The sequence below is a fragment of the Ovis aries genome, chromosome 8, assembly GCF_016772045.2.
Source record: "Ovis aries strain OAR_USU_Benz2616 breed Rambouillet chromosome 8, ARS-UI_Ramb_v3.0, whole genome shotgun sequence".
NCBI lineage: Eukaryota > Metazoa > Chordata > Mammalia > Artiodactyla > Bovidae > Ovis > Ovis aries.
Window position 1 is genome coordinate 39,912,870 of NC_056061.1, and position 23,454 is coordinate 39,936,323.

Consider the following 23,454-nt stretch of genomic DNA (forward strand, 5'->3'; position numbering starts at 1 on the left):
CTAATAAGTTCCATTTGGGTCATAAAATGAGTATCCTCCAACTGAGAGGAGATGCAACTTTCTTCCCTAATATGCAAACCTTTCAAAGGAGTACATATGAGGTTATTTTCAACAACAGGATTGGAAACACAAGTTGATAATGTGATGTTAATAACACATGCCTCACAGGTTCCTTCTGTGGCAATGCAAAGGCAGACATGAGAAGCTAAAAGTGGCATGTGGGTGTGAATGAGCCAAGACTGGCCCCAAGCAGGTACCTGCTGAAGCTGGGTTATAGGAGCATGGGATTCATTATATTAGTATCTCTCCTTCTTTAATAATCAAAAGACTTCCCCAAAAAAACAAATACAAAAAAAAGTAAAATGATAAAAAAAAACCCCAAATAATTAGGAAGAATGGGAAAGTAAACAGGAATAAAGGACTGGGATGGCATGAAAAACTATAATTCACAAATAAAAGGAAAATGTTATTTTAGCCAATAATTTAAATCTCTTCCCTCAATGCAAGCAATGGTGCTGACCTGGATTTATTCCCACTGTTATACCCATCCATATGGATTAACTGGGCTTGTCTTCACCTGCCCTGTCTTTGATAGAATGGCTCCTACTCAGCCCAAGGTGAAAGGAAAAGCAAAGGACCACAAGGAGTGCAATACAGTCCATGAAGATGAAAAGCTGACAATCTAAACAATAGAAGGTGTGGTAGAAAAAGAGCGGTAATGGGCCATTAATTTCCATTTTTGAAATTTTACCCCACTAATCACTGAGAAAGTCACAGAAATGTCAATTACTTCCCCTTATACTGCTCTCTATAGAAACAGGTGCCCAGTAAATGAATGTGAATTAGCTAAACTGGCATCCTTGGCTGAATTGTTCACAGACCCATGTGGCCACAACTACCAAAGCCTGACTTTTCAATTTATGAATGAAAGTGTTCTGTAATAAATCCAATCCATGAAGCATGTTCTACCTGATATCCACAGAAGACCATCAGCCACATATCCAGCGTGACAGGACAGGGACCGGTCAAAGGACTGGACAAAAGTCCACTTGTTCTTCTTGGGGCAGTATCGCTCCACGGTAGGCAGGACCTGACGCAGTTCATTTCTGCCCCCGACAGCATAGAGGTATTCATCCATGGCCCCCAGCACAAAATGCTCCCGGCAGTTTTTCATGGGTGCTATCTCTGCCCAGGAGTTACTGCGGGGGTCATAGCGACAGGCAGTCCTCACAGCACACGTCCGACCACTGGCATGCTCAACTTCCCCTCCTGCTACAAACAGGAAGTCCCCCATGACTGCCACACAGTGGTGGCTCCTGCCCACGGGCATGGGAGCCAGCTCACTCCAGTTGGCCACAGCAGCGATGAGCGCATTCTCCTGATCCACGGGGTTGAAGTACCGGAGTTCCTTGACTTTACAGACCTCACGCTTCTTCCCACCAATGATGTACAGGGTATCCGACTGGAACCGCGGTTTGGTCCTGCGAGTCTGCCACACGGGCTGTGCGTAGATGCTCTGGTGGTATTCCAGGGCTTCGTTGACCAGAGCTGTTGCCGTCTCGCTTGCCTGGACCAGGGGGTGGGACAGGGCAACGGTGTGGAGCGTATCCACGTCCATGAGGCCAAAGCGGATATACTGCAGGAGCTCATCCAAGTACTGGTAATGGCAGCTGTGTTCCAACCACCTCACGGCTAGCTGAAACAGAGGCAGGGAGGCGGAGAGAGCACAGAGGTAAGAGCGAGCCAAAGCAAGGGGGCGCACAGGCCTTGCCATGTATTCTTTCAGACACTTCATAATTTACTAGTTTTCCTTACAAACCATGTACCACTCAAATATTGCGATACCCAGTTGCGGGATATTTTTTTTCCCCCTTTCTGCATCAGCAGAGACACAAAAGAACTCAAAACACTGTTGGAGAGATTAGGAACAATGTTAAGTAAAATTGACAAGACTTAAAGTACCACTTGGGGTGAACAATAATTACTTTTCAAAAAATGAGAATATGGTGGTTCAACAGGCTGTTCTCTTGGGTTTTAGGCATAAGAGGCTTGGTGCCCCCACCTCCACCAGGAAGTGTCAACAGTGAACTGTGTCATCAGTATAAGCAACATATGTCAACCAGTGAGTCAAGGTGCTGTATCAATACTAGTAATGTGAGAAAATATATGAGCATCTGAGCCCAGAGGGTGTACTTGAGAGAAAATCAATATGACACTAGTAGCATGATTTTAAAAGAAAAAGGACTTTCCCCCCACTCCTTTGGTAGGGTATCAGTCAGGAAGCAAGAGAAGAAAAAGAAAGATTGCAATCTACCCATTTTATTTTTTCTCAATTAGTTTTCATTTTGAAGACAGTTGTTGTTTGCACTGTAAGATACAGCAATTTGATAGAGCTATTTTCATAAAAACAGGAGATAGAGGAAATTATCTGTGTATTATGGACATAAGAGCAGAATTTAATCCTAGCCTTTTTGTTTAGGTCTAGAAATCTTTCAAGAAGGAAAAGGTAAAAACTTTTGGCTACAGAAAAATAGAATTTCTTTAAAGCAGGCGCATTAAGTCATAAATAACAAAATTGAAGAATAGTTTAGAAAACAATAGCAATAAAAAGTCAATTCATGATATGGAGCACTTTAAGTTAATTAATGTGACTTAATATTTAAGTTTGGCAAAGCTTTCCAAACACCAGCATAAAGAAGTATATCTAATAATTTCAGTCAACATATTTGATAGAAACCCAAGTCTCCCACATTGCAGGCGGATCCTTTACCAGCTGAGGCACAGGGAAGCCCTTTATTCTTAATAGTACCTATGTCAAACTAGATCGCCTAAGCAATATAAATGTGGACCTGAAAGAATTAGCATAAAAAAATAAATAGAATACTGAATACTTTTGCTGTGTTTTACTTGCTTTCTGACCAATGGAACCGGGGTTCTGGGCTTCCTTTTTCCGCTGATTCACTGCACTAGAGGAAAAAATGCCTGCAGAGACAGAAGGAAATGTCATGGCCTCAGACCATTACTCCCTGACAAACATGAGCTGGGTTTTCATCCTGGTGAAAAGGATTGCTAAACTCTCTGAAGCATAATTTCTGACTTGTATCCATTTGACAAACGGCTCCAAGAGGGAAGGCATATTGTGGGCATGTCTTTTTAGCTTTCCAGATGAAGAGAATGTAGCCAGTGAATCTAATATATGCTAAATTGCATCTCTTAATGAATAATGAGTGCAGAGAAATGGAAAAAGAATGGCATTGGGTGCCAGGCAGCCTACAGATGCCACACAGGCAGACACCATGGAGGGCAGATGAGTGACACTCTTTGGCTGTTTTTCCAGAAACTAGTTTTTTTAAAAAATTTAAATAAGATACTAGCCTGATGAAAAAAATTACCTGTATACAGTAAGACAGTAATAATCAAAGACAGTGCAGAAGAAACAGGTTACTCATCAATCACCAGGTCTCTGCCAGAAGTGGAGAGTTTTCCCATAAGCAACATCCTGGTTTGCCTCCACCCCAGTTTTAGAAATTTCAAGAAATGGGTTCCAATTATTTCCCTGGGGAGATAATTCTACAACTTAATAAATGATTCTCCATTCTTTGTTCCACAGAGCTTTCAAGAGTTTTCAGAGATAAAGTCATCCCACTGAAGGTCACTCCTGTACCAGGTAAAATTTTCTGAAACTTGATCCTTCATATTGCTCCTAATTTGAGTCATTCCAGCTGGTATTGCTTTGTTTTGTAACAAACTTCTCAGAATCCTTAGAGCCTAATGATTTTGCATCTTGCACATGGATACTACAGGAAAACAGCTCTGGAGAATTACCAAAGAAATGCTCATGTCTCTATTGCCTCTTTTTATAGCACAGTGCTGCCCATTTAATTACTTTCCTCCTTCCTCATAAATCAGTTCTTCCCATGCCCTAATCAATCTTCCAGCCCATCTCTTAACACTGTCCAATCTACCTTGATCTTTCTAGTGAACACTGTCACTTACTGTGTGAAAGGAACATAAGCCACAGCCAGGCTCTGCTTTTAAGAAAATTTCTAAGGAAACAAGCAGGCAGTGGAACAGTGACCACTGTGATCTATCACTGATTCATTTCTGGCTTTCTGTCTACTTATCACCCCTTAGGTCACAAATATCATGAGGGTCCACTCTCAACTTCCCCAAATATTATGTATTACAGGAAACTTTATGCACATACATTTATGCACATGCATTTTCTGGGCTCTTTTTCTTACTTACTGCCAATATGTCTAACTTCTCACATTTTTCATATAATTTTCACACATTTATTATTTATAAATATTTTCAGACTACACAGTCATTCATATCTGTTGAGTTTATCTTTTCTCAAGATCAAAGGTAAATATAACTTACAGTTCTGCCAAATTCAAACCAATCTCACCTAGATAGAGTATTACTGACAGATTTAAATCCAGTGCGTCTCAAACCTAACATGTGCATGAATTACCTGAGGTTTCTGGTCAAAATACAATTTCCGATTCAGTAGGAGGAAGACAAGGACTGCAAGTCCACATTTCTAACCATCTCCCAGGTGATGTGTATGCTGCTAGTCCATGAACCACATTTTGAGCAGTAAGGTTTTAGACAGAGTCCATCCAGGAGACTGTAAACTGCTGCTGTATTACAGTAAACTAAGTCTGCTGTTTCAAATTTTAAAAGACTTAAAATCAACTAAAACTTAAGTAGGATGCTCTAATAAAGATATAGGGCATATGTAGCTAATACTATGGGTAAGACAATGTGTTTCCTTTATGGTAAGATATGGGTAAGATCTTACTATGGGCAAGACAGCATACTTTCAGACCCTGGCTCTGTAATCAGCACCTGATTCTGATGGCATAAAGGAAGCCATACAAACACTCTGCAGTTTGGCTTTTGCAATAATACATAAACAAAAGTAAAAGTGTCGTCGTACTCAGTTTTTACTTTGGTGACAATATAAAAGAGAAAAATCATTGAAACCATGGATAACTCTTACTTATCCAGATAACGGAAGAAATGGCAAAGAAAATCCAGAACAATGGGCTACCTTAAATCACTTCTATACCATGAACCTCACTGGAGCACTGTTCATTGCCATGCTGAATTGAGGGCAAGGTGGTACACGCAATCCTGGAGCCCATCTGAGAGGTTTAGAATAGAAACTATACTAGGGCTTCCCTGGTGGCTCAGTCAGCAAAAAATCAGCCTGCAACACAGGAGACCTAGGTTTGATCCCTGGAGAAGGAAATGCAACCCACTCCAGTGTTCTTGCCTGGAGAATCCCAGGGATGGGAAACATCGTGGGCTGCCGTCTGTGAGGTTGCACAGAGTCGGACACGACTGAAACGACTTAGCAGCAGCAGCAGTATTCTTGCTTGGGAAATCCCATGGACAGATGATCTTGGCAGGCTACAGTCCATGGGCTTGCAGCATCAGACATGACTTAGGACTAAGCCACCACCACTAAAAACTATAGTATTCACAGAAGGCTGATTCATCATTGGGCATCATGAAACAGAGACCACAGGTAGCTCTGTAGTGCATTTGGGGGCTTATATTTGCAAATGTTTATTTAAGGAACTTTTGGCTTTTGGTGATACTACACCTAGAAAGCATAACTCAGGGAAGGTGAAAATCCTATTCTATCTTAGTACTGTGACACACTGACATTCCCATCACCCTAATTTCTAGAACACTTTAATTGGTGGGGGGTGGAGCATATAGTGAAAGTTTTCTCTCTCACTTGCTTAGGCAACAAAGACAGCAACAGTGGAAAAGAACACAAGGATTCAGGTTGGGAGGACAGATCAAAGAGTACTTAGGAAATAGGGCATTAGGCAAGGTGTTTCCTAAACCATCTGAAACACAGGGACTGCCACCTCCAAAGACCATAGGAGATCTCCCAAGCACCTTGCCTAACCCAATCCATTTCATCTTGTCCTGATGGACAATTGTTTCTTCCTCAAAGGAACATTTGCTACTGCTTATTCCAGTGTCAACATATCTCTCAGTTTCTTGATAAAAACAATGTCTAGCACATAGTAGGCTACACATATTTGGTGCATAATGGAAAATTCTTTATAACTATTCCTAGGCTAATTCTCACATTTCTTTTGAACCAATGACATCAGATTCTGTATATATTCAGATCTGTCTAGCTACAGGCTTCCCCAGTGGCTCAGATGGTAAAGAATCCTCCTGCAATGTGGGAGACCTGGGTTCGATCCCTGGGTTGGGAAGATGCCCTGGAGGAGGGCATGGCAACCCACCCCAGTATTCTTGCCTGGAGAAGCCCCATGGACAGAGGAGCCTGGAGGGCTACAGTCTATGGGGTTGCAAAGAGTCAGACATGACTGATCTATCTATCACAGGCTTTAATTTCCTATTTCATTATCTTAACTTTGTGGTTTTCCTATAAAGCCCTTATAAGCTCTCAAACAAGGCAGCATACACTGCACTGGACTTATTTATATATGGTCCTCGTTTTACTCCCTCCACGATGGGTACTGGCCACCTCTATTTGAAATTATTAGCAATGCAATGCACATTATAGTATGGTAACCCCTCAAATAAATTGTAAAATATCAGGGCAAGAAGAAACTTTTGAGTACGTTTGGTTCAAACTTCTAAATCTTATAAAGAGAAATCAAATCCGGACAAGTTATTATGACATACTCTAAGTCATGCAGCTGATTAATGGAAAAGCTGGAACCAGAAATGCCATTTTCAAATTATAAATATGTTCTTATATCATATAATCATTATTTGTCCATCAAAAATTATTTTAAGATAGAATCCAGGCACTCAAACCAAACCCAACTTCCATATTGTCTAAATTATAAGAAAAAAATCTGTTTTTTAAAAAATGCATGCTTTGCTTTAGATAAGTGAAAATGTTTTTCAATGACTCTCATTTATGGATTATTTTTGCATAAAAACCATGATTTAATGGTGCCAATTATAGAGTTTGTAAGTAAAGAACAAGTCTTCAGAGGAATAGGATCCTCTGAGTATTGAACTTCTGTCTCACTTTTTAATGGGAATATATATTTAAATTCTAGGCTATCCCCTGTTAACTAAACCTGGCTCAAAAATATATGGAAAATAGTCCCCTCCTTTTAGTTTTCTCAATGTATCCCCACTGATCGCTATTCTATGAATAGAATATATAATACTAAATATGAAAGTATATAATTTAAATTATGCAAAATTTTCTGATTCAATTAAAGTATGCAACCTATTTAGATGTATTTCACAAATATGTGAAATATATGAACGAAGGTCACATTCCTAACATGATAAGCCCTCAAGATGTGATCCAAATTCCTTTACTGTTTCTCCAGCACTCTGAGATAGAAGCTGCTGTTTTAAAACATAAAATTCCTGATCCTTTGAAAGAAGTTGCTGTTTTGAAATCTATCTCTGCTTATATATGTCCACAAGTATGTATACTGTCCAACATGACCCCCAAAGCAATGAGAAATTTTATATTCACAGATTCTCTGGAAAATATATGAATTAAGAAGTTATCCCAAATCCAAGAATACACATCAATGCGCTCTTCCATAAAATCGCCTTTATATCTTGCAAATATATATATTAAAATGACCTTTACAAAGCAGTTCTCATCAGATGAGTGATCGAGTATTTTTCACCAACACTAACAAAAGATAAAGCCCTGTCGAAAGCAGTAACTCTTTCTTTCTCTTGGTTCACAAGTATTCTTTTTCACTGAGGAGGATGTTCTCATCACAGAATTCATCAGCCAAAGCTGAGTAAGCTAGAAGTGGCATTTTTGCCCACAGTCTGACTCAAGCCCCCTGGCCTGGGGCAGCTATAATTACTCTCGTATTCTAAAACTTGGTTGCAAACTGAGACCTGCCTTTTGCAGGCGCCCTGCTGTGAAGGCACAAGTGTCTATATCCTTGCCAGTCCTGTCATCTTACTGACACAAGCCAGGGCACCCATCTCCCCTCCGTGACCGACAAGCAGCACAAATTCCACATGCCTGCAAATTCAGAAGGGAACAAAGGAAGGGCATAAGAGCAAGTCAGCAACCTCCTGGCATTCCTGAAGCTCCACCAACGAACCTGGCATGTTAAAAGAGTGCTTGGGACACAAGGAGTGGGGGGCAGAGCATGTGTTAATGGAATGAGTGACAATGCACAGAGAGAAGTTTCCCCTTCTAAACAGAGGCTCAAGGATGCTCACCATCTTCTAATACATGGCCTCAAAGGGAAGCTGCACTGACTGTTATATATGTTGTGTTCAGGTACACTAACTCATATGTTATTTTATAATGCCTTAAATTTCAATACACTGTAAACACTTTAGCAAGATACCCTTTAAATACTATACACAGATTCTTCAGATGAAAAATGTGGAAAGTTTCCCATGTGCAAGTGAACAGGTGATGAGATTTGCCATGTTTGACTACACAGAAGCTCATTTATTTAATGAGTCATGTTAAAGCTCTACATGGTGACATACTGCATCAGAATAATGACTGACATAGAGCAAAGTTCATATTAATAAGTAAACGCACACAATTTTACAGCTTTATTCTCCCCTTTGAGATGAAATGAAAGATTCCTGTTCAAAATGGCAACAATCTTATCCAAAAGCAGCAGAAACTAGGGCCATAAGATCACAATGCGTTGCTCCACCAGAACAATGAAAATGTTACGATGGAGGAATATTAAAAATTACAACAGTGCTCACTCGAGTGCTATAATTAAAACTGTGTCAACATTTTGCTTGTAAAACAGTTTTCAAGGGAGGTTGTACATTAACCATTACAGCTGACTACAGACTTATATATGACACATAGGCTATTTTTTCCTTTGAGAAATATATTTCAATTGAATCAAAACTGATGAGGTCCCAGGTTCATATACTGTCAGAAAAAAAAAAAAAAAAAGACCTGACAGATTTTAAATAGAATATTCAGCTTAGCAGGTATGGTAATAACACATATTCTTTCATTGTTCATTTAAAACTTTATGAAGTTGAAAGATTGACAAATGCTCTTATGTTCACCTTTAGCAAAAAATTTGTGCTTGATAATACTTTAACTTCTCTTCAGATCATATATGTCTTTTGCCTTTTACTAAAGATATCCGTGGAAAAGAACAGTTATGAGGAGTTTTTTTAGGGACTTAAAAAAAAAAGTCATGATGTATACAACTTACCCTCAAATGGCTCAGAAGAAAAGCATCCATGTGTGTTCTCTCCCTCTCTGCCTAAATAGCTATTCTCCTACTAGATATTTATAGAGAGATAGATATCTAGAGATGGAGGCAGAGAACATATGATAAAGCAAATGAAGTAATTTGCTCAGAAATGAGCAAATCATATGGGTGCTCTTTACTATTCTTATTCTTGCAACTTTTCTGTAAGTTAGAAATTATTTTGAAACAGAAAATTGAAAGAACAAAAAAAGTGCCTGTTAACCATCTTTAATACACATTTTGCTCAAAAAATACATACTGCCAAGCATCAAAAGCAAGAGCCCTTGCAACCAAGGATGTCTCCCATAGACTGATAAACACACAGGACTGGAGGAACCACAGGAAAAGTGCCCTGAGGCCTGCCCCATTTAAGTTCCAGGTATTTGTGAGGGCAAACACAAGGACTTGAGTTGTCCCTGGTTCAGTCTTCCAACACAAGGCAGTTTTTACAAAGGTAAATTATATATCAAGAAAAAACAGAAGTAGGAAAAAGATGACGTTAGTATACCATGATCTCTTTTACGTCTATAAGAACTGGCCACCAATTTGAGCTGATCTTTGAAAAGTCAATACAAAGAACAGCAAGAGTCCATGGCCAACACTGGAGCAGTCATTTGGCATCTCATCTGTAGAATGAGTGAGTTGATGCAAGAGTCTCTTTATCTCTGGGATATATGTCACTTACAGATCCACCAAAAAGTAATATTTTAAAGTAGAATCCTCAAATACACACTAATATATGTAAAACAACTAACAAGGACCTACACTATAGGATAGAGAACTATATTCAATTAAAAAAAAAACCTAAAAGGGAAAAGAATCTGGAAAAAGAATGTGGTTGTTTACAGTCACTAGGTCATGCCTGACTCTTAGATCCTGTGAACTATAGCACACCAGGCTTCCCTGTCCTTCACTATCTCCCTGAGTTTGCTCACACTCATGTCCCTTGAGTCGGTGATGCCATCCAACCATCTCATCCTCTGTCACCCCCTTCTCCTCTTGCCCTCAATCTTTCCCCACATCCAGGTCTTTTCTAATGAGTTGGCTCTTCACATCAGGTGGCCAAAGTATTGGCACCTCAGCTTCAGCATCAGTACTTCCAATGAATATTCAGGATTGATTTCCTTTAGGATTGACTAGTTTGATCTCCTTGCTGTCTAAGGGACTCTCAAGAGTCTTCTCCAGCACCACAGTTTGAACCCATCAATTCTTTAGTGCTCAGCTTTCTTTATAGTCCAACTCTCACATGCATACATGACGACTGGAAAAACCATAGCTTTGACTACATGGACCTCTGTTGGCAAAGTGATGTCTCTGCTTTTAATACACTGTCTAGGTTTGTCATAGCTCTTCTTTCAAGGAGCAAGCAGCTTTCAATTTCATGGCTATAGTCACAGTGACTTTGGAGCCCAAGAAAAAAATCTGTCACTGTTTCCACTTTTTCCCCATCTATTTGCCATGAAGTGATGGGACTGGATGCCATGATCTTCATTTTTTGAATGATGAATTTTAAGCCAGATTTTCATCCTCATAAAGAGGCTCTTTAGTTCCTCTTCACTTTCTGCCATTAGAGTGGTATCATCTGCACCTGAGGTGGTTATTTTTCCCAGCAATCTTGATTTCAGCTTGTGGGTATATATGTGTGTGTGTGTGTCTGTGTGTCTGTGTGTGTATATATATATATATATATATATATATATATATATATATCTGAATGACTTTGCTGTACAAGTGGAAGTAACACAGCACTGTAAATCAACTGTACTTAAAAAATAATAATGAATTGTTTTTATTTCCCAAACAAGGGAAAGGAACTAGTTAACCAAATCCAGCACAAAGAGTCCCAGGCAGGATAAACCCAAGGAGGAGCACCCCAAGGCACATAGTAATCAAAGTGACAAAAATTAGAGACAAAGATAAAATATTAAAAGCAACAAGGGAAACAAAGACAAATAACATACAAGGGAAATCCCATAAGGTTATCAGCTGATTTCTCAACAGAAACTCTACAAGCCAGAAGGTAATGGCACAAAATATTCCAAGTGATGAAAGGGAAGAACCTACAACCAAGAATTCTCTGTCCAGCAAGACCTTCAATCAGATTTGATAGGGAAATCAAAAGCTTTCCAAACAAGCAAAAGCTAAGAGAATGCAGCACCGCTAAATCAGTTTTACAACAAACACTAAAGGAACTTCTCTATAGTCAGTAAACTTGACAAGAGAAGGAAAAGATCTACAAAAATAAACCAAAAACAATAAACAAAATAATAGGATCATACATATCGATAATTACCTTAACTGTAAATGGATTAAATACACCAACCAAAAGACATAGACTGGATGGGTGATAAGAAAGCTGGAGTAGCAATACTCATATCAACCAAAATAGACTTTAAAACAAAGACTGTTATGAGACAAAGAAGGACACTACATAATAACCAAGGGTTCAATCCAAGAAGAAGATATAACAATTATAAATCTATATGCAACCAACAATAGGAGCACCTCAATATGTAAGGCAAATACCAACAAAATAATAATAAAATATTTTTAACTAAAATTTTGAAAACTTAAAACCATAAAGTAGAACCCTCCAAAATTTCTACAGGTAGGAAAGACAATCAAAGCTAATCACTGTGTCTAGTATCCAAGCCACAGATTTCCATAGCACAAATAGTTTTTATAAATATCTTCTCGGAACAACAAAGGGATGGCTTTTGTCTATAATTCTGAACTCACCAGAAACATACACCTGTGTACAGCAGGTGAAAGTGCATGTGTACACAGGCCCACACAGAAAGAAAATGATCTCAGCCAAAGAACACACATTTCAAACTTGTAAGGTGACTGCTTCAAGGTGTTATTTATTTAAAATCCCAGAATGAGATTTTATTTAGAAATGAAAATATTTAATAAACTAGTCATGTAAAGGTTTACTCCAGGAGAGGCTTTAAATACACCATCCCCATACCTAGAATATACAAAGCTTTTTAGGTGGGAAGAATGTCCCTCAGGACAATGAAGACGATCAACATCACCGATGTAGGAAAAATGAAACCCACTCCTGGTCTATTCACACTTAGCAAAATATAAGTACATTCAGAAATAACATCTTATACTTGACTTAAATAGTCTAATAATGGTCTGAGCCAAAAGATAATACTCATCCATTAACTGCTGATGGCATCAGAGTATCACCTGATGCTAAATTGATGGGTGAGACTTCTAAGTAAGATATTAGTGATGCACATTTATATATAAGTAAGATACAATGTCCTGGAAATAAAAGGGATACTGCATGTGGTGGTGAGATATTAAGCTTATATTGTCAGAACAACACAGGAAAATCAGAGAAAACCAACTTGGTCAAAGAAGAAAATCCTACGGTATCCCACTGGCAACAGGGAGCAGAAGTGACCCTCCCTGGGTCACACCATTTCACATTATCCCCCAGGTATTGCAGGCAATGAGGGTGCATTATCAGGGTGAAGTCAACTGAAAGGACAGGGAACTTTGGATGCTTTTTCTGCCGCTAACTGGTCCATGCCCATGGAGGTGAATGTGACACAATGAAAAGGAGAAAAGGCTTCTGAACATATCTGAGCGTTTATGAAAAACATAGATATACTGAGCCTAGGTTTCATCATCTGTAAAACAAAGATGATGTTATTTACGTCACAGTGTCTACATAGGACTGAATGGGGTAACACATGAAAGTGCTTGGAAAACTATGACATTTAGACAATAAACAGAATTATTATGATGGCAATGAGCCACCAAGAGATGGAGCTAATTCTCAACTCAATTATCCTTCTGAATTCATGTTAAAGCCAGCACATTCAGACAATTTTTACATAAAACAATGTTGTGCAATATTGACATAAATTTTGAGAGATCTCTAGAGATGATAAGGAATTTGCTACACTATTAAAATACTTCGTTATAAAATGATAGTAAAATCACAGCAGAGAATCTGTTGCAGATTAAAATCTAAAGCCCTTAAGATGAGCCTATTTCTACACCAATGAATTCAGTAATTGTAACCCAGTAATTAAAGATACAGGATTTTTGTTAAATTTCAAGTAAGAGAAAAACGAATGAGGGTGAACAAATGAATGAAAAGAGAGACACAGACATAAACTTGGTTGTCTCTGCGTAACAGTCAGGATATATTCACTTTCTCTACTTGGTCTGAATGTCCCATTAAAAATATTTGAATTCAAGTCCATCAGTTCCCTTAAATGTCAACTCAGTTAACTTAGTGCAAGGAAATTATATGCATACACTAAGCTATCTGACTTGAGAAAACTAATAATGATTGATTAAGTTGATTACTTTCTTCTTTTTTTGGCTCTGGGGTAAATGATATAATCATGAATCTTTTAGTATTTTTATTCATCCATTCCTCAATTTATTTTTTTAATTTGTATTTCTTTTACGATAAACCAAGAATGGTTTTTCCAGTAGTCATGTATGGATGTGAGAGTTGGACTATAAAGAAGGCTAAGTGCCGAAGAATTGATGCTTTTGAACTGTGGTGTTGGAGAAGACTCTTGAGGGTCCCTTGGACTGCAAGGAGATCCAACCAGTCCATTCTGAAGATCAACCCTGGGATTTCTTTGGAAGCTGAAACTCCAGTTTGGCCACCTCATGAGAAGAGTTGACTCATTGGAAAAGACTTTGATGCTGGGAGGGATTGGGGGCAGGAGAAGAAGGGGACGACAGAGGATGAGGTGGCTGGATGGCATCACTGACTCGATGGATGCGAGTCTGAGTGAATTCCGGGAGTTGGTGATGGACAGGGAGGCCTGGCATACTGCGATTCATGGGGTCGCAAAGAGTCGGACATGACTGAGCGACTGAACTGAACTGAAACCAAGAATTCTCTTACTTTATTTTCTTTTGACTACACTGTGCAGTCTGTGGGATATTAGTTCTCCAACTAGGAATTATACCTGCACTCTATGCACTGGTTTAACCACTGGACCACCAGGGAAGTCCCTTCAATTTCTTATTGAGTGTCCATTATGTGCCAGGAACTTAGCCAGTGAGAAAGAAATTCTCTTTCTGTCTCTCTCTGTCTCTCTCTGTCTCTCTCTGTCTCTCTCTCTCTATCTTGCCATTCAGTTCCAAGTTCTGTTAGTACCATATAACTCAAGCCTCGCTCTTGACCTCAAGTGTCTTATACTCAGGGAGTATGGAATCAGGGGAAGAAAAATCCTACAGTTTTAGAAGCCTCAGTCTATTGTAGGCAGATTTTCAGACACAAGCAAAACCCATATTTTAATGTTGCCATGTCCCTTATGGGTGTTGTAAATATTGCTGGTACATTTATACATTTTAAAGTTTGTTTTGTTTTGTTTTAAAGCTGTTTAATTTGTAAACATGCCCTGGAGCATCCTGAGAGCATCAAGCCTTTGAATATTTCTTTATGAACTGATTCAATAATAATGAATCAATTACAGGTTCACTGGCACATACACTCTCCACCTGAAATGAAAACTTGAATGACCAAAAGGAGCTCACAGGCTTAAGCAGCTGCCCCAGGTCACAGACACAGAGACAGTCAAATCCCTCAAATAAGGGACCGTGATGAATTAGATGTTCAGGAAGTACCTAAGCTGCAGGTTAAGGGTTAATGTTGGCAGCCTCCAAAGAAAAAGAAAAGAATCCTCAAAGGTTACTTTAAACATTAATTTGGAGCTGAGAGTACAGTGATTGGAGTCAGGAACCCACTATCTGGAGCACATGACTAAACATAGTCAGGGGCCAGCCTCTATTATCAGGGGATGGAGCTGGTGGGCTGGGGTACTAGGGCCTACACTCAGTAAGTTGCAAAGAACACACATAGATGCCATGCTGACCACTAAACCACCTTCACCATGTGAATTCCAGCCTGGCTACTAATGTGTGAAAAAGATACTTCACACTGCATTTTTCACCTTCATTTCATCACAGTATAAATAATGAGGAACATAGAATCCTCTATTCATACCCTGAAGCACCTTTGAATATAATATAAAAGTGATATTTTTGTCAAAAAAGATACACTCTTTTCAGCACAATTATGATTTTTTTTGAGTGGGGGAGGTGACTTAGAAAGCCAATATATAATAGCCATGTATGGAAATTGGATAGTTATGTATAGGTGCAACTACGTATAGACATAGTTACATAAAGAAGACTGAACGCTGAAGAATTGATGTTTTTGAATTGTGGTGTTGGAGAAGACTCTTCAGAGTCCCTTGGACTGCAAGGAGATCCAACCAGTCAATCCTAAAGGAAATGAACCTTGGATATTCATTGGAAGGACTGATACTGAAGCTGAAGCTCCAATATTTTGGCCACCTGATGCAAAGGCTGATTCATTGGAAAAGACCCAGATGCTGGGAAAGATTGAAGGCAGGAGGAGGGGGTGGTGGAGAATGATACAGTTGGATATCATCACCGACTTAATGGACATGAATTTGAGTAAACTCTGGGAGATAGTGAAGGACAGGGAAGCCTGCATGCTGCAGTCCATGGGGTTGCAAAGAGTGGGACATGATTTAGTGACTGAACAGTAACAATGGAAAATGGGTGTGCGGGAAGACAGGCCCAGTGCAGGATAGCCAGTGGCTTGACAATCTCAGAAAACCTATGAGGGGGGAGGGGCTGCAGTGGGTGAAGGAAAGAGCACTAGGAGGAATTAACAGTAACTGTTATCCTGAGAGAAGGAGCAAGTTCCACGCTATCCTGAGAGAAGAAGCATGGCCAGGCGTCCAGAAGGAAATCTGTAAGTTATTTTGTGAAGGAGAAAAAAATCTTTTTTGGTCAGCAAAAAAAAATTTGCTGAAGGAATTATGAGACTGCAATATGAAGAAGTCACAGACCCAAGACATCTTTACCGCATTCAGAGGAGCAACGTGTTGAAACAACAAGGGGAACCTTGAAGGTGGAGATGGAAGAGTTGAAGAGGAAAGAGAAAGTGGTGCCAGTAATGGAGCCCAGCCCTAGGAGCAGAGGCCAGGAGACAGCAGAGTAAGACACTCTGGGGACCCTGTAATGGGGGACATCACTGCTGAGGGCATGCAGGCTCAAGTGAACAGAGGCACCGTGAGAGCACGGCTCTGAGAATATGGTGGGGAGCTTATAAGGACACAGAGAAAGTTCTTTATCTTTAGATATTAGTTTTCCACAACAGGTAAAGGGTTCAGCAGGCTGGGGGAAGGTAGAAACACAGGCTTGGACCAAAAATGATGTGAAATAATGTTATACTTTAAAAAAAAATTTTTTTTTGCTTAAGTCTCATTAATTTGCAAACAGAATGAATCTAAAAATAAAACATAGATACCACTGTAGCAAGTCATCTTATTTTTTAAATACTAAAAAAGAAAAAACCTCTCTTGATTGATTTGACTGAGACTTTTCTCCCCTAATTACCTTTTTATTCTCTGCTGCTGAAATAAAAACAAGACATAACTAATCAGTAATTTTACTAAGCATCCCTGAGGGTGATTTTATCCATGCTATCCAGAGAGCTAAACAAAAGTAATTATTCGTGGTCTAGTGCAATGAAGAATCTAGTTAGACTATATATACATACACGCACGACCCTATTCTCATATATTTTCAAATATTTTAAACAGCACTGTTACTTAAATAAGGGCTGCCTTAAAACAGTAACTGAATTCAGTGACTTAATTCATTTTTTTGAGCCTCTTCACGTGAGACTGAATTATCGCTTAATGATTCCCTTTACCATTCAAAAATGAATAGCTTTTTTTAAAGCAAGAAATAATGTGAAAATAGAACCCTTGAAGTAAAATTATAATCATTATGACGCTGTCACTTTAACATCTATACACTTAATTGTTTTACAACTGACATGTAAGAAAAATGTCCCACAGCTAAGTAGAAACATGCTGCTGACTGTTCACAGTGTGGAAAGGAGGACCCGAAGACAACATCAATGAAAACGCAGAACAGTGATTCTGGCTCTCAGGTCCCTAATGTATGAGACCACTACCCAGAGCTTGGAGACAGAAACGAAGGCCTTCCTTTATTTTTTCTTTTCCTTCATTTTTTGTTTTAAAAGGTGTGCATAAACGAGGACTAAAATGAGCCATGCATTGTAAACACCAGCACTATTAGACACCTGCATCTTTTTTACCTTATGCTTCAAAAAGCAACAAGATTAGGTGCTCGGATGATACAAATTGAAATTTCGTTGTTCTGTCGACAAATATCTGTCTCCCCAGCTCAACCGTGTCTCCCCAGCTCAACCCCTCCCCTCATGCTTCCCAAGGAGGCAAAAGGAGTCAGAGGCTGCCCTTGGAAACAAGAATTCATCAGACTGCTGTGAGACATGCTGGTGAGAGAAACATAAGGCGGATGGAGCCTTCAGTTCATATATGCGCCCATTTTGAATTTCCCAGCTTTGCTGGTTGGTGTAACAAGCAGTGCACAACAGCTGTGGGAGCTGCTGCATTAGCAAGCTGGCCAGAGTACCCCTGTCATTTACACTCCCCCACTGCACAACCAGGATGGGAACATTTGCTCTATTGGAAGGCCGAGATAAGGATGGATTTTTTAAAGTTTCCATTTTTAAGTGAAAATGAAAGAAAAATGCTCTTCTAGATGTGTTGTGCCTTTGAGCTCCATTTGAAAAAATTAAAAAAAAAGGCAGAGAAAGCTGCTGTGAAGGTCACTGAGTGAAAGAACTTCCTCGGGGCACAGAATAAATTAAATCCCAAGGAAAAAATAAAATGTGATTTCCAGAGTGTGAGGCACAAACTCCAAATGACAATGATTGACAGCCAAACTATATCCGTGCAATATCCAAGACTGCACGTTCTCATTTACCTCAGTGTAGCCAGCAAGCGCCCATTAAACATCCGTCTGATGCCCAAATTAACCTTCTTGGCAAACTGAAAGAGGCACAAACTATCATAATCAACCTTTCATTATCACAGCAGCCTCTAGTTAAAGGGTCAGAATAATTGTGCCATCAGAGCCTTGATTGTTTTCAATCAACAGACGGCTGGAGTGACAGCTCGGTGATGGAGGGGTCTGATGAAACCGCACCAGGCCTAATCAGAGCAGATGAAAGGAAGGCATGATTGGTGCAAATGAACAGTCGTGCCTCTCCTTTTCATTTACAATCTGAAATTACTCTTAAATTTGTGGGCTTTTTTTTTTCTTCCCTCCCTTATGAGCACCACTGAAAGAATGTTTGACTTATTATGAGTTCTGACAGTGCAGAGTTATAAAACACAGGTAGGGTTATCAGCTGAGGCTTTAAGTGGGTATTCAGCATAATTCTAACAAATTCACTCTTGAAAAGCACAAAATGACTAAAAAGCCTTCCAATGACCTAACCTCTCAGTGCTGTTTGATTAACAGACCCATTTATTCCACGGGCATTCTAAATGATGAGATGATAAAACCGAGGCCAGAAATATCTTGTAAATGTTTTCTCTCAACCCCTCTGCTCTGCTTACTTCAGTACCAGTTTCTCTGCCCCAAATCCTTTACTGTTCTTGAAGATCACCACATTAGGAGCTCAAAGGAGCTCATCCATCAGAGCATACAGATCAAATAATGGTGATTTTGAGTTAGGAACACATAGCTGTACTGGGAGCCACAGGGGTAGGTGGAACCCACCAAACCTATGCTGACATTAAAAAGAATATTTGAGGAAAAGGAATACAAATGTCTGCGATAGGCCAGGCAAAATTCGGCACAAAGAAATTTGAAAAAAAAATTGAGGTGATTTTTGCTGCATTCATGTGGCAACTATACAGATATAGTCATTAATATTCTTAAATAATTTATGATAATAGAATATATACCTGGAGTAGCAAAAGTAAGTTTCTAACTTCTATTTTCTTCTTTAATCTTGGGATCAACCAGCCAATCATGAGAGTATTATGATTCAGGTCAATAGTGCAAAACAAAGGAAAGTTTTTTAGCTATAAAAATTAATATGCGTGCAAACTGTGATGTGCATATGTGTCTGTCTACCTGCAAGTGTGTTTGTGTGTGTGGTGTGAACCCGACCCCTATGTGTGTAAAGAGACAAGGGACAGGATAGCTTTTAACCTCTCCACTCAAAACTTTTACATACAACTTAGGCCATTTTATTTGCTAGACTGTGAGTTGGAATGATACAATAAGGGTATATAATAGACAAAGTAAAAAGAATTATTAAAACCAGCCTGGAATTTTCCATGCAATATTTAATCTGTTCATAGTTGGATCTCATTTTATCGGTCAAGTGCTCACCCCAAAAGTATCAAGAATGTACAAAATTTCCATAGCTCTACTTCAGTTCAGTTCAGTTCAGTCGCTCAGTCGTGTCCGACTCTTTGCGACCCCATGAATCGCAGCATGCCAGGCCTCCCTGTCCATCACCAACTCCCGGAGTTCACTCTGACTCACGTTCTACTTACATGCATACCTCGAGCAGGATATTGCTAAATTTGCCATCTCAAAGTTTTCTTAGCATCTCAAAGTTTTCATTCTGACTGTTTTTAGGAGACAATTCTTCTAGAAAGATACCTGGCAAATGGTTCAGACACAATTATTTTACAAAACCATCTTCGCTCTCCCACCACTTTCTCAGGCGGCACTTGTGGTGTGTGCACAGGGGCCTCCAACAAGCTTTATTAATGACCAGGCTCTGCATCTCCTGAGGGTTCCCTTCTTCTCCCTGAGTAGCATTGGTTTTTAAGGCACAGACTTCCTTCTGCCCAGAAGGTAGTTTGTATATTGGTCAATTAAGAGTGGCTTTGGGGAACTTCCCTAGTGGTCTAGGGGCTAAGACGCTGAGCTCTCAATGGAGGGGGCCTGGGTTTGATCCCTGGTTGGGGAACTAGATCCCACAAGCCGTAACCAAGACCCAGAGCAGCCAAACAAACAGATAAATAAAAATATTAAAAAAAAAAAAAAAAAGAGTGGCTTTGGGACACTGACAGCATGTGGGATTTAAGAGAGAATTTCCTTAGCTGGTTCACAGACCACGAGGATGAAAAGCAGGCAGACCTGTGTCAGTGTCTGTTCTAGCCTCTTGAATCCAAGAGGTGTGGAATTCATCGTTTGAAAGCACTACACAGCCCCTCTACGTGGCTTAAATCGTACACGAGATGAGAAGAACAGAAAGATTCTTCAGGAGACCTGGCAACCTGACAAATCAATCCCTTTGTTTACTTTATTATTTACTCTCTGTGTTGGGCTTCACTCCAGAGTATACAGTCCCAGCAGTGAGCAGAATAAGAAATTGCTTACAGCCCTCGGCAGGTTCAATGTCATTCTCACAGCCAAAGAGAGGGATGTCTAAAGCCTATTTGCCTCTTAACTAAGCGTTGTCCTTTCTGGATGGAGAATTCTAGTTTTACTTTCAGCTGTGAGTAATTTCCCATTGTGATTGGCTGACTTATAGTCAATTTAGTATAATTAATGCCAAATTACATTGTAATTCACCTAGAATTACAAATTAAAAGCTATATTAAGAGCAAATGAATTAATCAAAATTAATGATATTATGCTCACTTGTTTTAAAGTGTTAATAAGATAGGTCCCCCTAAAACGTTTAAACTTCAGTGCACCATCCATCACTACTTCAATTACCTGACTTCCTTGTGTGGCCAGAGGAGCTAGTGTGTGGGCATTTCTCATCAACAAGAACACACACAAAGAAAAGTGCATTCAGCCTCCAGCTGGGCCGGCTCTTTTTAGCTTCTGTTCTTGAAACGTAAGTAGTATCTGTACCACTTACTGAAACTGACTTCCTATAGACAAGGAGGAACAATGCAAAAGCCTGTGCTGTTTATCTTTAGAACTCACCAAAGATTTTTTACCTAAGAGAATTTTTCTTTCTGGTTATGTTTTTTCTACTGGAATACTGAAATCTGTTTTCATTCCTCCAATGTGGCACCCCAAGTAACAAAGAGGTGGTCCTATTAAAAAGGAGAACCTCAACTACTTATATTTCTGAATACTGCCCATGATTACTATCTTAGAATGGCCACCTTTTCCCTCCAGGTAAGTTGAGATGTTCTTCTTTAGTTTCACTTGTAGCCAGTCCTGGAAGCAGGGGTGAGTGAAGCAGAGTGAAAGGATGCTAGCATTTAAAAATAAATGCCAAAGGTTCCCCAGACATCTCTGGAATATAAACAAACCTAGAGCCTCTGGCTCTCTCCATGGCTAAGTTGAGAGCCTCTCCTCTAGAATACCCAGAACAGGCAATCTCTATGATCTGATATGGACAACTGGCACAGATACCACAGCTAACGGGCACCCAACTGGCCTGGTAAGAATTCCTATAGAAATAGTCTGGCAATGCAGGACACGGGGTACAGGCTCATTTCTACCAGAAAGACACTTAACATTTATCAGTGTTAATAAATTAATATTTTTCTCCCTTTCTCTTAAATCCCATATCTAGGCCATTACCCAGATGTCATTTTCTACTACATAAATTTCTCAATTTTAATATTCAGGTATAAAATGAAGATATCAGGATTAATAATTTCCATCTGATTCATCCTCACTCTCACAACAGTCTGAAGACTTTCCATCACTCAGTCTGCAGGCTGCAACAGAAATAACCATGTTCTAAGTTCTTTTTCACACTGATCGAAATCTCTTGATCAGATTTTAAGTGATCCTCCATTATGGGCTGTCTCTTCCTGGTTTGCACTTTATCACTTTGAACCTCCAAGGAATGGAAGGTGGTTCCCTACCTCTGCCAGAGTCCTCCATTCACTCCTTCTCATCAAACCATCTACAGCCTCAATTTTCCAGGCTCTGATAAAAGAAAGACCTTCAGTGACATTTTTTTAATGACTTTTATTAAGAGTCGTTTTTGCAAGTCCCCACAAAGCAGCACAACAGGTGAAAGTGAAAACTGGTAATTTATTAGGAAATGTAGACTGCTGGCTCACGCATTATAGAGCAATATAGTCGGTTTGACTTTTGAGAAGCTGTATCAGGTACGCTGAGTTTCTGTTTTCTTGGTGATTTGGAGTATTTGAAGGGAACACAGTGAGATCTACATTGAAACCATACTGTGAAGGGAGTCAACCACTTGTCCTCTGTGAGTTTTCATTTCCTCACCTGTTAAAATTTGGGTGATAGTTGCCTTATCAACCTTAACAAGGCTGGTGGGAGACTTGAATGAAATGATGTGTGTAGAAGTGCTTAAAAAGTATAAAGCTCTCTAAGGACTGTTAAAATTATTATTGGTGTTATTATTATTGATGAACTTCTGTGCCTGGCCTCGAGGTTTCTACCTCATGTTTAGCATACAGTTGGGGTTTTATTTTTAAATCCCTGATAACCCAGGTAGCAGCAATATGACTGCAGGCTACCAATGCATAAGTAATGTTCTCCAGTCATCTTTTTCCTTCTCACAGCAGCAACAACAAAAATATCAGTCTGGAAACAACATGAATCACAATGAAAATTAGAAGCAGAGAACATAAATATGTCATATCTCATAAATCACCTTGTTGTTCTGTTGTGCTCATTTAAAACAAAATAAAAGGAGGGAAAAAGAAACTATTAACTCATGGGAACAGCAGCACATGAATACAAGTTAGGTCTCCTGTAATTTCTGATAATCACTGCCCTGCACAGCCTCTTGACAATGCACAGCTCTAGCACGGAGGAGTAGCTGGAACAAAGTCCCTCTGAAATGAATGTGTCGTGCATCTCTCAAAGGCACACAGTCCAGACGAACAACATCAGGACCACTAGTCAAGCTCCTCGGGGATGAGTCCTCACAGGGAATCAGCCGCATGCAGATCAAGACAAGGGACTGAATACACACTCTGGCCCCTCTGAGCAACAAGACCTGAAATAGCAGAAGAGTTCAGTGTCCAGCTGGGGGCACTCCCAGGAGCAAACATCGTCTGGGCACAGCACTATTTGGAATGTCAATGAACCACTATTTATTCTCAGTGTGCTGCTGCTGCTGCTAAGTCACTTCAGTTGTGTCCAACTCTGTGCGACCCCATAGACGGCAGCCCACCAGGTTCCTCCATCCCTGGGATCCTCCAGGCAAGAACACTGGAATGGGTTGCCATTTCCTTCTCCAATGCATGAAAGTGAAAAGTGAAAGTGAAGTCACTCAGTCATGTCCAACTCTATGTGACCCCATGGACTGCAGCGTACCAGGCTCTTCCGTCCATGGGATTTTCCAGGCAAGAGTACTGGAGTGGGGTGCCAT

General features: G+C 39.7%; 1 protein-coding gene and 1 pseudogene across 10 annotated transcripts in view; one reads left to right on the plus strand and one right to left on the minus strand.

Moving 5' to 3' along the window:
* KLHL32 (kelch like family member 32) overlaps positions 1-23,454 on the minus strand; it is a 219,816-nt gene that overhangs the window by 34,344 nt on the left and 162,018 nt on the right. For 8 of the 10 annotated variants that reach the window (XM_060419229.1, XM_042253392.2, XM_012182743.5 and 5 more), the window contains one exon: positions 970-1,696. In XM_060419229.1, the coding sequence (XP_060275212.1) occupies positions 970-1,696 (727 nt within the window). Of the gene's footprint in view, positions 1-969; positions 1,697-23,454 lie in introns of those variants that run through there. The other 2 variants (XM_060419231.1, XM_060419232.1) reach the window with 2 other exon arrangements.
* LOC114116248 (U5 spliceosomal RNA) lies at positions 9,079-9,187 on the plus strand (annotated as a pseudogene).